This window comes from Lepisma saccharinum, chromosome 22, assembly GCF_977018435.1.
Source record: "Lepisma saccharinum chromosome 22, izLepSacc3.1, whole genome shotgun sequence".
NCBI classification, from domain to species: domain Eukaryota; kingdom Metazoa; phylum Arthropoda; class Insecta; order Zygentoma; family Lepismatidae; genus Lepisma; species Lepisma saccharinum.
This window is the reverse complement of record NC_139250.1, coordinates 18,958,338-18,972,482: the sequence shown is the minus strand read 5'-3', so window position 1 is coordinate 18,972,482 and position 14,145 is coordinate 18,958,338. Positions and strand designations below refer to the sequence as shown.

Below are 14,145 nucleotides of genomic sequence, written 5' to 3'. Positions count from 1 at the left end.
TACAGAAAATTAATAACAGGCGGAAGGCAGCGTTAAAATTTTTCCAGAAATGCACTTTTGAGAGAAAACTATATAAGGAATTATTGGAGAGCCTTATTTAGACGTCTGATGACTTACGCCATGTCAATCTGTTATTTGCAACCAATAATGATCATGTGCAGCATTTGATGGATTTATGATTGGTAATTTTATGGGTTGAGTGAAAAAGTGCCATTTTTGGAACATATCTCCACAGCTAGCAACACTAGCAGGTTGAAATTTTCTCACCAGACGCATGCAACATGTGCCTAAGTATTGGTCATACATTTACGTGAAAAATCATAAATCATGATTTTGTACCGATTTTAGAGAATCCTAGGCTGTCCCTGGCTACCCTGAATTTTCTTTGCTCTCGCTTCACCACTACAGTGCCCGGTTGATTCAGCATGGTGTATTCATTAGAGCAGTGCATTGTTGAAGAGTATTTTACTACTGATGTGCAAGAGGTTTTCCAAGAAAAATACCCTGCTTCTGCTATACCTCATAAAACATCTGTTTTACGACTAGTGCGTCGATTTCGAGAAACTGGAAATGTATGTGACAAAACAAGAAGTGGTTGCCATCGGATTTAACCCCTGCTGCAGTGGGGGATATGCATAACCCTTGTTAATTGAACATTGATTTGGTGTTTTTAAGTCCACATTATGCATAGTAAGGCTAATCGGGACTGGACCTACAGTTTAAAGTGGGATTCAAACAACTTGTGCTACCACCGGGTATCGAACCCGGCACTCCTTGATTACAAGGCGACGACGCTACTACTGTGCCATCGGGGAATCATAAACCTTGATAAGGATAAATGCTTGAAGTACTGTAGGTGGTGTCGATCTCTTATCGAATAAAATGGCATCAGAATTCTTGTTTTTTTTTTTCCTTTTTTTTCTTTTTTCTTTCTTCACTGATGAGGCTTGTTTTCATTTGTTAACTACCAAAACAGCAGAACATGATCTGCTGAAAATTGTCATGCGATCCACGGGTTACTGCTCCATCCAAAAAAAAAAAACTTGGAGTATGGTGTACTGTGACACACGAGTATTGCGTTTACTATTGTCAGACTGTGTTTTTTCGGACGACAAAATCAATAATATTAAACAGCAACAAATGATCCCACATATTGTTAAGAGTTGGTATTTAGTGTTGAAGATCAGTTCTCAGATGTTTTCAGCAAATTGACATTGTTTATAAAATATTGTAATGGCTTTATTTAATACATGATAATTTTATTAAACCAGTGATAGCCAACGTGATGAGTTTAGTGATTTAATCAGAACATTAATGTCCAAAGTGTAATAATAATAAAAAAGTAGACATGTAGAAGCCACATTTATGACTCGCTCCGCCCTTTTCGTAACAAGCTCCCGTGCTGTGTTGGAATGGCAGGGTTGCCAGGTGCGTGGAGATTTACACATAAAAGTCAAATTTCGGTGCAAAATTATGATTTTGATTTTTCTCGTAAATGTATTTCCAATACTTAGGCATGTGTTGTGTGCATCTGGTGACAAAATTTCAACCTGCTAGTGTTGCCAGCTGCGGAGATATGTCCCATAAATAGCACTTTTTCACTCAACCGTTCATAAATCCATCAAATGCTGCACATGATCATTATTGATTATAAATGACAGATTGACATGGTGTCAGTCATCAGACATCTAATTGAGGCTCTCCGATAATTTCTTAGTTTTCTCACTCAAAAGTTCATTTCTGGAAAAAATTTAACGCTGCCTTCCGCCAGTCATTAATTTATTTAATTTTCTGTATGGAATAAGTTGATAATGCTAATCATTGAAAAATATGAATGGATGAGGCTTTATAATGCAACAAACCCGGTGTAAATATTTCTTACGGTTTTTGTGATATAAATTTTCAAAGTTTGGGTTGCACGACTTTTGAGACACTCTGTAGATGAGAAATCACAAGTGTTCAGCATTCAGGGTGTATTTTATTGAAGCCGACCCCTGCGGTTAGCACATTGCACTACAATGCCAGGGGTCCCGGTTTCAAATCCCGGTGTGGGTGAATGTCCATTCATCAATTTCATCATATCATCACTCATCCCCATCTTTGCAAATTAGCCAAAAGTGGCATAAGAAGTGAAGTAAAATAAAGCAAATTAATAAATAAACAACAATAACTATTTTATTGAACTCCTAGATGTTGGTGCCACTGAATTTCTAGGTTCAAGTGCTGACCTAGACATGCTCATTGTAATTAGCGAAAAGGAGCACAAAATGACAACTTTCTAATTCATATAACTCAATTGTCTAGTGCTGGCCTCTGTGGTGAAGTGGTTTGCACAGCATGCTATGATGCTAGGGGCCCCAGACTCAAATCCTGTCCTGGATATGGGTGTTTGTTGTGAGTGTCTGTCCCTTCATCATATCACCACTCATCCTCACCTTCGCGATTAGCTGAAAAGCAAAGCGTTATAAACCAAATCAATCAATCCATGGTGTAGTAGCAACGTAATTTGACACTAATGATAGATGCATTGAAATGGGAATAAAAGTCTCTTCAAATAAATACGAAAACACAATCACTCATATCTGTGCTGTGGAGATGGTATTATTAACATGCTCATATAACATTATAAATCAGGGTGTGAGATATTGAATGCTGAATTAGGCTCATGTATTGATACATGCTTTACACCACTAATAAAAGAAGTGAGCTGAATTGTTTCGAAAAGTACACTGAAGCTGTGAAGTTGTATATGGCTGGATGGTAAGTTAGTTATCAGTAGGACCGGGATAATTATGTACTAAAGAAACTGAAAAATATGTACATATATATGTATTTAAAAATTCAAAAATATGTAATTAAACTATTCAACAAGTAAGAAATATGTAACATAAAAAATATTACATTACCTGCATGTATGTCCTATTTTCTTGGAACAAATTCAGCAAGTGAACAAAAAGCACATCAGAAATACACTTTCTGAATTACTGTTACTTTTACAACACATGTCCCCTGTAACAGTAAGAAACAAAAATGTGTTTCAAATTGTCATACACGAAACTTCTCCTGTTATCGCATAACAGGACTTTGTATTGACTAAATGACCTCCCCACATCACACAAAGTAATTGGTGCATATTTGAACTTGCACAAATCTTCTGGTGTGTACTCAATATCAGAGCTTTTGCCTTCAGTTAACAATCTGTTAATAGCACGGATTGTATTGTAACCCTGATTCTTCTCCAAAATGGAACACAATCTTTTTCTTCAGTGCATCCCCAACAATTCCTTCAACACTTTCCAGGGAAGCTACTGTAGAATGAACAAGTTTAAGGCTGTCAGAAATTTGGCATCATAGGTTTCTCCCTCTTCTTCGTCCGTCTCTCTATTGCAAAACCACCACCCTTCTGTTGAATTCCAGTGAAGTAGTTCATCTATATGTGCAAATATCAAGAAATATGTAAATATATGTGCTTATAGAGTGAAATATGTACTCGCGAGTGAAATATGTAAATATATGTAGTTTAAAATACATGTTTGTAGGCACTTTTTCGAATGAAACTCAAAAATGTTGACAGAAAAAAGCATGTAATTACATAATTATCTGGGCCCTAGTTATCAGCAAACTAGCTGGGTCGTTGGAAGCATATGAGATCTTAGGGTTTTTCTTAAGCATGGAGAAACAACCAACCTGTCTTATTTAGCACCATTTCTTTATATAATCGCTATGGTGTGGTGAATGGTGATGTGATTAAATTAATGAAGGGCATGCTAAGCTCACCCAAGGAATTGAAGGAATGGCAAGAACTCAACACTGAGGTTGCTCGACCACTGGTATAACTAACTCTCTAGCCTTCTTAAACCCAAAGGGTTATGCCTGCAGCAACACAAGCCTTCCACCTGTCCCTATCCTTGGCAAGATCAATCCAATCTTTTCCATCCTTACCAATTTCTTTTAGGTCCATCTCAATGTTATACCCCCATCTTTGTCTTGGCGTTCCTACTGGTCCCTTACCATCAGGTTTGCCAACAAGAATCCTGTAAACCCTTTCCTCTCCCATTTGTGCCACATGACCTGCCCACCTAAATCATCTTGATTTAATTAATCTAAAAATATGTGGACATGAATACAAATTATGCAGTTCTAAATTATGAAACAAACAACTTTGTACATTTTTTGTTGGTGCATTGTTTTGGTACTACAAACATTCAAAAATGCCACCTTTATCCATGCAACTCAACATGACATTTATTCGCATGTGTGACATTGCTGCTTGTTGTGTAACAGCATGTATTCTGTGAAAATAAACTACCAACACCATTAGCTGTTGTAAATTGTGGCAAGGAATGCATCCAGTAACCCAATGGGGCATAAACCAAGCATGGAAAAACAAATAACACATCTAAATGAAAGTGGTGGAAACTGAGGTAGAGAGGGGGGAGAAGAAACAAAGCCTTGCTGAAGCATGTCCAAGGGTAGGGCCAGAAATTGCTGTTGTGGATGGGGGCAATGCATCCTCTTGATGGTTTGTTACTTTTCCTTTCATTTACCATTATTTCTTGCACACCTACATTTTTTTGTTGGATATTGTCTACATTACATTTCTTTGCAAATTATACAGGGTCCTTCAATTGAACCTGGTGGTAACTGAACACATGTACAACATTTCTACATTTTGGTTACCATTTTTGGGCCACCCTGTACTACATCTAAAAGCATTTTAGGAAAATAACAAGTGGAAGTTCCTTCTCAGGGACAGCTCATTTTTGGAATAGAGCACCTGTGAGGTGTGGCAACTAAATCTGATGGTTTTTAAATCAACACTGAATGGGAGTTGCAAGAAGTAATGGCAATCAGCTGTTAGTTATTAAAGCATGTCAGTCAGCATGGAGCAGTGGTCGTCACAACACCGTGTTTTTGTGGTTGAGACATTTTTCATAATGAATGTGTGTGCGGTGGCAACACAGCGTGCCTTTAATATTCACCGTAATTTGCATGTTCCCTGCTGGAATACCATTTTACTCTGGGTAAGGAACTTCAAGGAGACTGCATCGGCAATGAAATGAACTCCTGGTGGACGTCGTAAGGTTCGCACTCCCAAGAACATTGAATGAATTCAGGGTCTCTGTTTTGATGAGTCATTCAAGAAATGAACTGTCCTTGTCAAGAAACTGCCATTCGTGCTATTTTCCTAAAATGCTTTGAGATGTACAGCATGCATTAAATTGACTTAATTGCACGAAAGAGTTTTGTTTTTATTTGTAATTAAAAACAGTCAGGTTCAGTTGATGCACCCTGTATAATTTTCCCTTTTATTCACATTCTTTATTTTTCTGTCTAGTAATGATTCTAGTTCTACGGGGCTTTAGAAGTAGAACTCAAATCGGAAGGTTTAAATAAAGTAAGGTCCGCTTTAGACAAAATCATTTTTCTTAACATTTATGCCATGACCAAAATGCTACCGTGTAAAGTGAGAAATGTTATGGCAGTTCTCAAGGACAGAACCAGCTCTGTTTCCGTAGCATTTTTCGTAGCATAACCAATCAGAAGCAACCTCTAGGTCACGAGTGCAGTTGTAATGGCAACCGCGTGAGATGTAAACAACGTATCGCTTTTAAAAGACGATAACTATTCAACCGAGAGGAATGTCGCTTCGTATTAAATGGTTTTAGGTAGAGTAGAATGGCACTGATTAAATATATACTTCACAACATTTACTTTACACATATGGAAGAATATTTTAGCTTTTTCAATTGTCACAGCATAGACTGTGTAACTCGACCTGCCTTTCGTGCTGTATGTAATATACATTGTAATTGCAACAGCTAACCGAAATGGTCCACGAAATGCTTTCGTGTAAAATACTATCTAGTAATAGTTTTCTTGTATGTACGCATTGCTTGCATTGTAGAATTATTTTCCTGTAGTTTACGTTTATTACAAGCATAAGAAAACAGTTTTTTGTTGTGACGTTTTAGGCGCTCCCTTCATCAGACATTTATTTTCATTTTGACTAATGATACAGTTATAACATTGGTTAGCAATTTTTTAAACAAAAAGAATCCCTTATATAATGGATGTTGTCAATGTTACATTGTTGTATATATATATTTCAACAATGTAACATTGACAACATCCATTATATAATGGATTGTTTTTGTTTAAAAAATTGCTAACCATTGTTATAACTGTTTTTTTTGTAAAATTGAAAATAAATGTCTGATGAAGGGAGCGTGTGTTCGCCTGAAACGTCACAATGAAAAACTGTTTTCTTATGCTTGTAATAACCGTAAACTACAGGAAAATAATAAAAATACTATCTGTTATAAGATTTTGGGGAGCATTTATGCTAGCAAGAATGTTAAAGGAAATGCTTTCGTCTAAAGCCAGCCCAACAGTGTCTCAAATATTCACTTGTCATAATTTCCAATTTGTATATTTAACATCAAAGTTTCCCATACTTCCTTCTATTGAAGATAACTTTCTGCTGTTAATGCATTTTATGCGAATTTTACGATATAGGGGAAATGTTGAAGAAGTATTTTTTTATCTTTTTAGGTCAGTGGGTACAAGCTGTGTCTCGCAAGGAGAAAAAGAACAGAAAAAGGGAGGACGGACAGACAGAGGATATCAAGGACGTGATCTCTGATAAGCTAGGTAAGTATATATATAAAATGCAATTAGACCTTGCTATTTCTATAGTGGGCAAACCAAGAACTGATATTTTAACCCTCGCTTACCCTTGCCTTACGAGGAACTAACATACCGTACCACACAAGCCCACACTTTATTTTTTATCACTAATATTCAAGAAACAAATTTGTTATTGAATCATTGCTTTCTTTGTTGATTGTATACCGGGTGGCCAGAATTAAAGTTACCCAACTTAGAGCCCTCTGTAGCCTGTTTGAGGCATCGTAGAACTCTGAAATTTGGTGAATCTATGCAGACCATGGGGAACAGGATGGCGATAAAAAAATAAATAGTTCAATTTTCCGCCACCAGGTTGAAATGTGGTGCTGTACATCCATGATTGGTTGTAATAATGATGTAAACTGCCCCAATTGGTTATGGTACCTTTACCTTGCAATCTTGCAATAACCGAGATATTATTTTCTCGCAACTTCCAGCCACTAACAAATGTCTTTCTAATTAATAACTCAGCTAAATCACATAACGTGATTATTTGTACAACCCATCATTTTTGTACAGCGCCACATTTCAACCTGGTGGCAGATGCCATCCTCTTCCCCATGGTCTGCATAGTGGGTTTTCACCAAATTTCAATGTTTTACGATGCCTCAAACAGGCTACAGAGGGCTCTGACTTGGGTAACTTTAATTCTGGCCACCCGGTATGTGCAGTTATGTAGGCTTATTAATTATAATAATTACAAAAAAATACCATCATTAATAATAAAAATGATCAATTATTGCATCAGTGTCATGTCACAAGTGACAAACTCAAGACGCCTTGTAAAACCAGTTTGTATTTTAACAGGAAATGTCAGCAAGGAAGGCACCCCAGCTAAAAAGAAGAAGAAGGCAAAGAACGAAGAAATCCTTCCTGAGAAGAAGGAAGAAAACACAGACTCCATTAAGAAGGATGATGATGTGAAACCAGAGGAGAATGAACGTAGCAAGGACGAAATTAAGATTGAGAAAAAGAAGGATGCTAACAAAGAAGAGAAAGAGACGAAGACAGAAGATGTGAAGAAAGATGAGGAAGGGCATGAAAAGAGCCCGAAGAAAAGTGAAAAAGACAAGGAAAAGAAAAATGAAGAGAACAGGTGATTATTTATTATACATTTTTCTATTAACTTTTAATGATATTATCCAGTGAGGTAACGTCTGTCAGTACTCTATCGGTATTGGCCAATATGGGCATATTGGTGTATTGGTAAAATTACCGATTATTTTACTGATTTGATTAATACCTTACAAATTAGTGCAATTTTTTTTCATTTTTATGGATAATCTCCATGCCCAAATTTTTTTAAAAGTAAACGTCTAAACTTCTTTTGCATTGCAGTCACCTTGAAACACACATTAACCCCTTCCCAGTGTAATTTTCTGACAAAATGCTTTCTCGCTCTGCGTAGTAATATTTTTAAGTAGCCACTGCTTCCGCACAATTCATCCGAGTATCATGGTTCATACGTCTTTCTCTTCAGAATAGAACAGGCTTTCAAGTGGTACCACGCACATGAGTACATCAAGTATGGGGAAAGTGAAATCGGGGATAATTCGTGAAATTTACCTCTGAAAAATCCCTTTTGGTAACTTGGGAGCCCTCTGGACCAGCCCTGGATATAGGTACCCGATTATAATCTACCTTGAAAAATACTATGGTCTTTGCGTAATGTGTCCGCCAAGTGTCATTGCAATATCTTCAGTAGGTATGAAGGACGAGTGAAAGAATATTTCGCAATCCTGTTTGACAATACTATTACATAGACAGTGGCGGCGATTGGGTTCAAAAACCAGGGGGGGGGGAGCAAAGACAGTATATTTCTCTTTGTAGACAAGATTTAGCATAGTGTGGGGGTAAAAGTGGCAAAAAGCAGGGGGGGCAAGTGCCCCCCCCCCATCTGCGGCACTGTTAGATACTATTAGAAACTTGAACTTAGGAAAAACAATCTGAACTTGCACACTTTTCTTGGCACTTGGCATGTTTCCTCTTTGCCATTTTACAAACCAAAACCAACAATAAATCACCAACAGTTCAAATAATGCAACACGAAAAATGTACATAAAGCAACTTACTAAACGCGGCACACAAACGAACATATATGTCATATTATTTGACCAGTAATACATTTCAATTATTTTATTTTTCCTTATCTTGTTTTTCATACAAAGTACCATAAAAATCAGAATGTTCCTTCCTTTTGTAGTAATGAGCTTATTTCAACCACATTGCAAATAAGTGCCACCATCTTGAATTGAATACTGTTGCCATATTCAGAAACTGCAGAATTCAAGCTTTACAACGATATAACATGATAGGGTTCCGTAAACAAACAAAAAAAAAATATTCCGTGCATAATACACACCACACTTTTTGGAGGCAAAAATTTTGGAAAGAAGTGCGCATTACCGGGTGTCTGAGAAGTCTTTGTATGAAAAAAATTAACTGTATCCGCTATATGCAACATAGACATGAAAAAACAGTACCAAAATGTTTGGAAACTATTCAAGTTTTATTGTCATTAGGAAAGAAATCAATAAATCTCCACGTGAGCACCCTTGGTAGCACGGAGTACATCTAGTTGAAATTCAACTTCTCGCAATGCATTAGCCAACATCATAGGAGGGATTGATGTGATGACTTGGATTACGAGGTTCACTATTTATATTTTGAGCCTTGGCAACACTGATTGAAGTTAGGCACGATTTGACGTTTGCACGGAATCGTCTGGCATTATTGACCATAACGTACTTCAAAAGTTTTGTCAATAGCTTCATTTGTGTTGTTTATGTTGCCTTGGAGATTGCTCGACAATAAAATGGAATTAACTCGTGAACATTTTTATGCGATGATTTTTTACGATTTTCGACGTGGATTATCAAGACAAGAGTGCATCGATCAACTTACTTCCACATTTGGCGATGAAGCCCCATCCTTTGCCACTGTGAAACGCTGGTATAACGAATTTAATAGTGGCCGCCATTCGCTCGCCGACGAGATTCGCGAATGGCGTCCAAAATCAGTTGTTGTTCAAGAAAACATTGATGCTGTGCAAAACCTAATACTGTAAGATCATAATGTGACATACTGTGAGATTGAGGCAACCATAGGCATTAGTTCCACCAGCATATATAAAATATTACATGATCATTTAGCTGTGAGAAAGGTATGTTCTCGTTGGATCCCACACAATTTGACAAAAACTCAAAAAGACGCTCGCGTCAATTGGTGCAAACAAATGCTCAATAAATACAATCGTGGTGCTTCAAAAGACGTATATAAGATTGTAACAGGTGACGAATCATGGATATATGCATATGAGCCGGAACGTAAACAGCAGTCGACTGTATGGGTGTTTCAAGATGAACCCAATCCAACAAAAGTTGTTCGCGCTCGAAGCACATCGAAACAAATGGTCGCCTGTTTTTTTGGGAAAACTGGTCATGTGGCAACTGTGCCTTTAGAGGAACGTAGAACGGTCAACTCTGAATGGTAGACAACAATTTGTTTGCCAGAGGTCTTCGGTCAAATACGGAAAACAAACAAACGCCGTTGGATCATTCTTCAAGACAATGCCAGCTGTCACACATCTCGTCTAACAACCGACTTTATGAACAGTCAAAAAATCGAATTGATGGGTCATCCGCCGTACAGTCCTGATTTGGCACCCAATGACTTCTTCTTGTTCCCGAATGTCAAGAATAAATTGCGTGGTCAACGATTTTCGTCGGCGGAAGATGCCGTTGATGCATTCAAAAACCATATTATGGATGTATCTCAAGAAGATTGGAAAAACTGCTTTGACAAATGGTTCGAACGAATGCAAAAGTGTATTGACCATAAAGGAGAATACTTCGAAAAACAATAAAGCAGTTTTCAATGCCAAATTCCTGTTTTTTCATTGTTAGGCTCAAAATATAAATAGTGACCCTCGTATCCATTGTTGCAGAGTTGCAAGATCGGATACATGAGTTATGTAGACATTGTCTTTCATATAACCCCATAGAAAAATCTAAAGGGGTTATGTCCGGAGATCGTGCAGGCCACGCTGTCGATACATCTCGACTAATCCATTTTCCAGGAAATGTCTGATCAAGGTAGGAACGAACCTCCAGATTCCAATGTGGTGGTGCACAGTCTTGTTGAAAGATAACATCTGGGTGGTATTCTAGCAATTGAGGAACAGCAAACAATTGCAACATGTCAAGATACACTCCAGATGTTACGGTGTCATCACAGAAAAAGAATTGTCCGATTATTCTGTCATGCAGCAGCATGCACCAAACATTCACCTTCGGCCTGTCCATAGTCGACTCTCTCATTTCATGAGGGGGCTCTTTACCCCAGATACGCACGTTGTGTCTATTCACTAAACCACTGATATGAAAGACTGCCTCATCTGAAAAAGCAACACGTTCCAGATAGGCATTATCAGCGTCAATGCGTATAACATTTTCACCGCAAAGTTATACCGACGTTTGCCGTCATTGGAGAACAAAGCCTGCAGGATTTGCACTTTGTATGTACGAAACAGTAAACGTTTGTGTAACACATCATGACTAGAACTTTTTGGCATCTGTAATTGACGTGAGGCCGTATGCACGGATTTCTTCGGACTGCGCACAAAGCCACTCGGACATCTTCCACCCTTTCATCTGAGGTTGATGATGGGCTACTTCTCGGTGTGTCAGCAACAGATCCTGTGGACTTGAATTTGTCATACCACGACTTAATGCTCCTACCATCAGGCAGCACCTGTCCGTACGATGTTTTAAACTGTCTCTGCACTGTTTTTTGTGATGCTCTCGTGAAACCACAGGACACACTCAACTTTTTCCTGATTTGTGTATTTTTCCGGTTTGCTGGACACTGGCACTGTTACACTACTGCAACGTTACAGATACCTGAAACAAAATAAACTTGAATAGTTTCCGAACATTTTGGTACCATTTTTTCATGTCTATGTTGCATATAGCGGATACAGTTAATTTTTGTTTTCATACAAAGACTTCTCGGACACCCTGTACATTAGTAAATGCGGTATATGTCCTGGTTTTGTAAAATAAATTTATAAATACAGGACTGTCCTTGAATTTTATATTTGATAGCATTTTAAGTTTTTCCATCTTGGTTTCTATGAAAAATGTAAAATCAAGGTTCCGCTATATACCTGTTGTGCATTTTCTCCAAATTTGTCTTGCCTTTCACCTGCCTATTTGGGTAGTGTTCAGTGCCAAGCCTGACCAGGACTGGAAATTGTTGATTGCCATGCCAAACGCTGGTACAAATGTTGTATGTCATTGTACATGATTCCAGATACGTAGTTACAAAAACGTGTTTCCCACAAAAAATACAGTACTTATTAGGTATGGAATGATATGAAATTTTTCCCAATGAATTCTTATTTTCTTTGTCTGATATAAAATTTTAAATATTCCTTGAAGAGCATTTATCGTTCTTTAACCTCCTTAATTAATGTATGTTACCAGATGACTTTATTGTATTTTCTGTTGAAATAAATACTGCATATTTGGACATTTACTCTCCAAAACTAAGGCATATGTACTAAATTGTTTGGTTCAGTAAAATTATCAGTTATTTTATCTATACATTTATGCCAGTTGATTCCAATAATGTACCAATTGGGGTGATATTGGCTTGTTAGAGGAGTAGGTTATTTTGATTCCCTAGAATAAATGCAATGGTATACCGTATTTACTCATGTATAATGCGCACTTTTTTCCAAAATTTTTGTCACCAAGAACTGTGGTGCGTATTATGCACGGTATAATTTGCACAGCCAGCATGAAACCGTACATGGTATCAATGATTTTGTGACACCTGCATTGATTTTTTGTGTTTACGGAACCCTATCATGTTATATATCGTTGTAAAGTTTAAATTCTGTAGTTTCTGAATATAGTAACAGTTTTCCATTCAAGATGGCTACACTAATGTGCAAATGCGGTTGAAATGAACTCATCACAAAATGAAGGAACATTCTGCTTTTTATGGTACTTTGGATGATCGAAAAGATAAGGAAAAAGAAAATAATAATTAAAATGTATTACTGGCCAAATAATATGACATTTTTGGAGTGTGTAATGCCTTAATGGAAGATATATTTTGCTGTTAATTGCTAATTAGCAAAAGCAGTTTGTTCTGGCGGAATTCATGCATGCACGTCCTACAACTAAGAAAGACATTTCTTGCACCTGAATTATACTGCGCATTATATACGAGATATAATTGTTTGTCACTTTTCCCTATCAAAAACCAGGGTGCGCATTATACACGCACGTGCATTATGCATGCATAAATACGGTATTGTGGTGTTTAATTTATAATTGTTACTTTTTTTTTCAGATCTCAGGAATCAGTCCCAGTAGAAAGCAATGATGCAGACTCAAAGTCTAAAGCAAAGAAGAAAAAAAATAAGAAGACTACATCAGATCAGGATGCTTCAAATAAGGTAATTATTATTTTTGATTGTTAAAAACAACAAAGAAACATACAAACAGCATGACAAGGAACACTTTCGGAGTTCTTCCAAGCTTGCGATTCCATCTCGGGATCACCATCAGGGCTGGTCGAGAGATGACGAAAGTGGCGCAGTTGAAATTCCACTGTCCTATAGTGTTTTTGTCGTGGTGTTTGTTGGTTTTTTTAAAGAAATATATTGCCGGTACGTGACGTAAGACGTTTTTTACTGTCATATTTTTTTGTCTCGAACATAAAAAAATTTCACTTCCAGAGGGGAGAAAAATATAAATAGAACATTATGTTCAATAATATATACTAGGGATGGGACCGATTAATCAGTACTCTATCTGTATCGGCCGATATAGGCATATCGGTTTATCGGTAAAATTACCGATTATTTTACCGATCCGATATATCGATAAATATCTTAGTGCAAAATTCTGCCATTTTGTTGTAATTTTTATGGATAACCTCCATGACCTTCTTTCTAAAAAAAGTAAATGTCTAAATGTTTAACTTCTTTTGCACTGCAGTCACCTCGAAATACACATTTATTAAGTAGATCAATTAACATTTCAGGTTCTTCAAGGACCATTTCTAATTTTATATCGGATCAATAGAATATCGTGGCTGCGGTGGCTCAGTCGGTAACGCGTCTGACTACCATGCTAAAGGTCCCGGGTTCGATCCCCGGCCGGTTCAAATCCGGGAACTTTTCTAACGGTGGAAGCGGCCCCGGCGCCTACCCAGCGTCGAATAACATGGGTACCTGGGGGAAACCCTGGGGGGTAAAGGCGGTCAGGGGCGTGATGCTGATCACATCACCCCCACTCACGACCGGATCAAGAAAGTGTGGGGCGTTACCCCCACACCCCCTATACGCCTTCATGGCGTGGTGCTATGCACAGGGGAACACTTTACCTTTTTTTTACCTTTTTTTATCAATAGAATATCAGTATCGGTACATTTTATATC

At 37.5% G+C, this 14,145-nt stretch overlaps 1 protein-coding gene across 1 annotated transcript in view; it reads left to right on the top strand.

The window, feature by feature from the left end:
• LOC146004911 (uncharacterized) overlaps nucleotides 1–14,145 on the top strand; it is a 29,525-nt gene that overhangs the window by 2,696 nt on the left and 12,684 nt on the right. Inside the window, exons 3-5 of the mRNA XM_083143945.1 lie at nucleotides 6,556–6,654; nucleotides 7,498–7,786; nucleotides 13,054–13,159. Coding sequence (XP_083000071.1) covers nucleotides 6,556–6,654; nucleotides 7,498–7,786; nucleotides 13,054–13,159 — 494 coding nt within the window. The remainder of the gene's footprint in view (nucleotides 1–6,555; nucleotides 6,655–7,497; nucleotides 7,787–13,053; nucleotides 13,160–14,145) is intronic.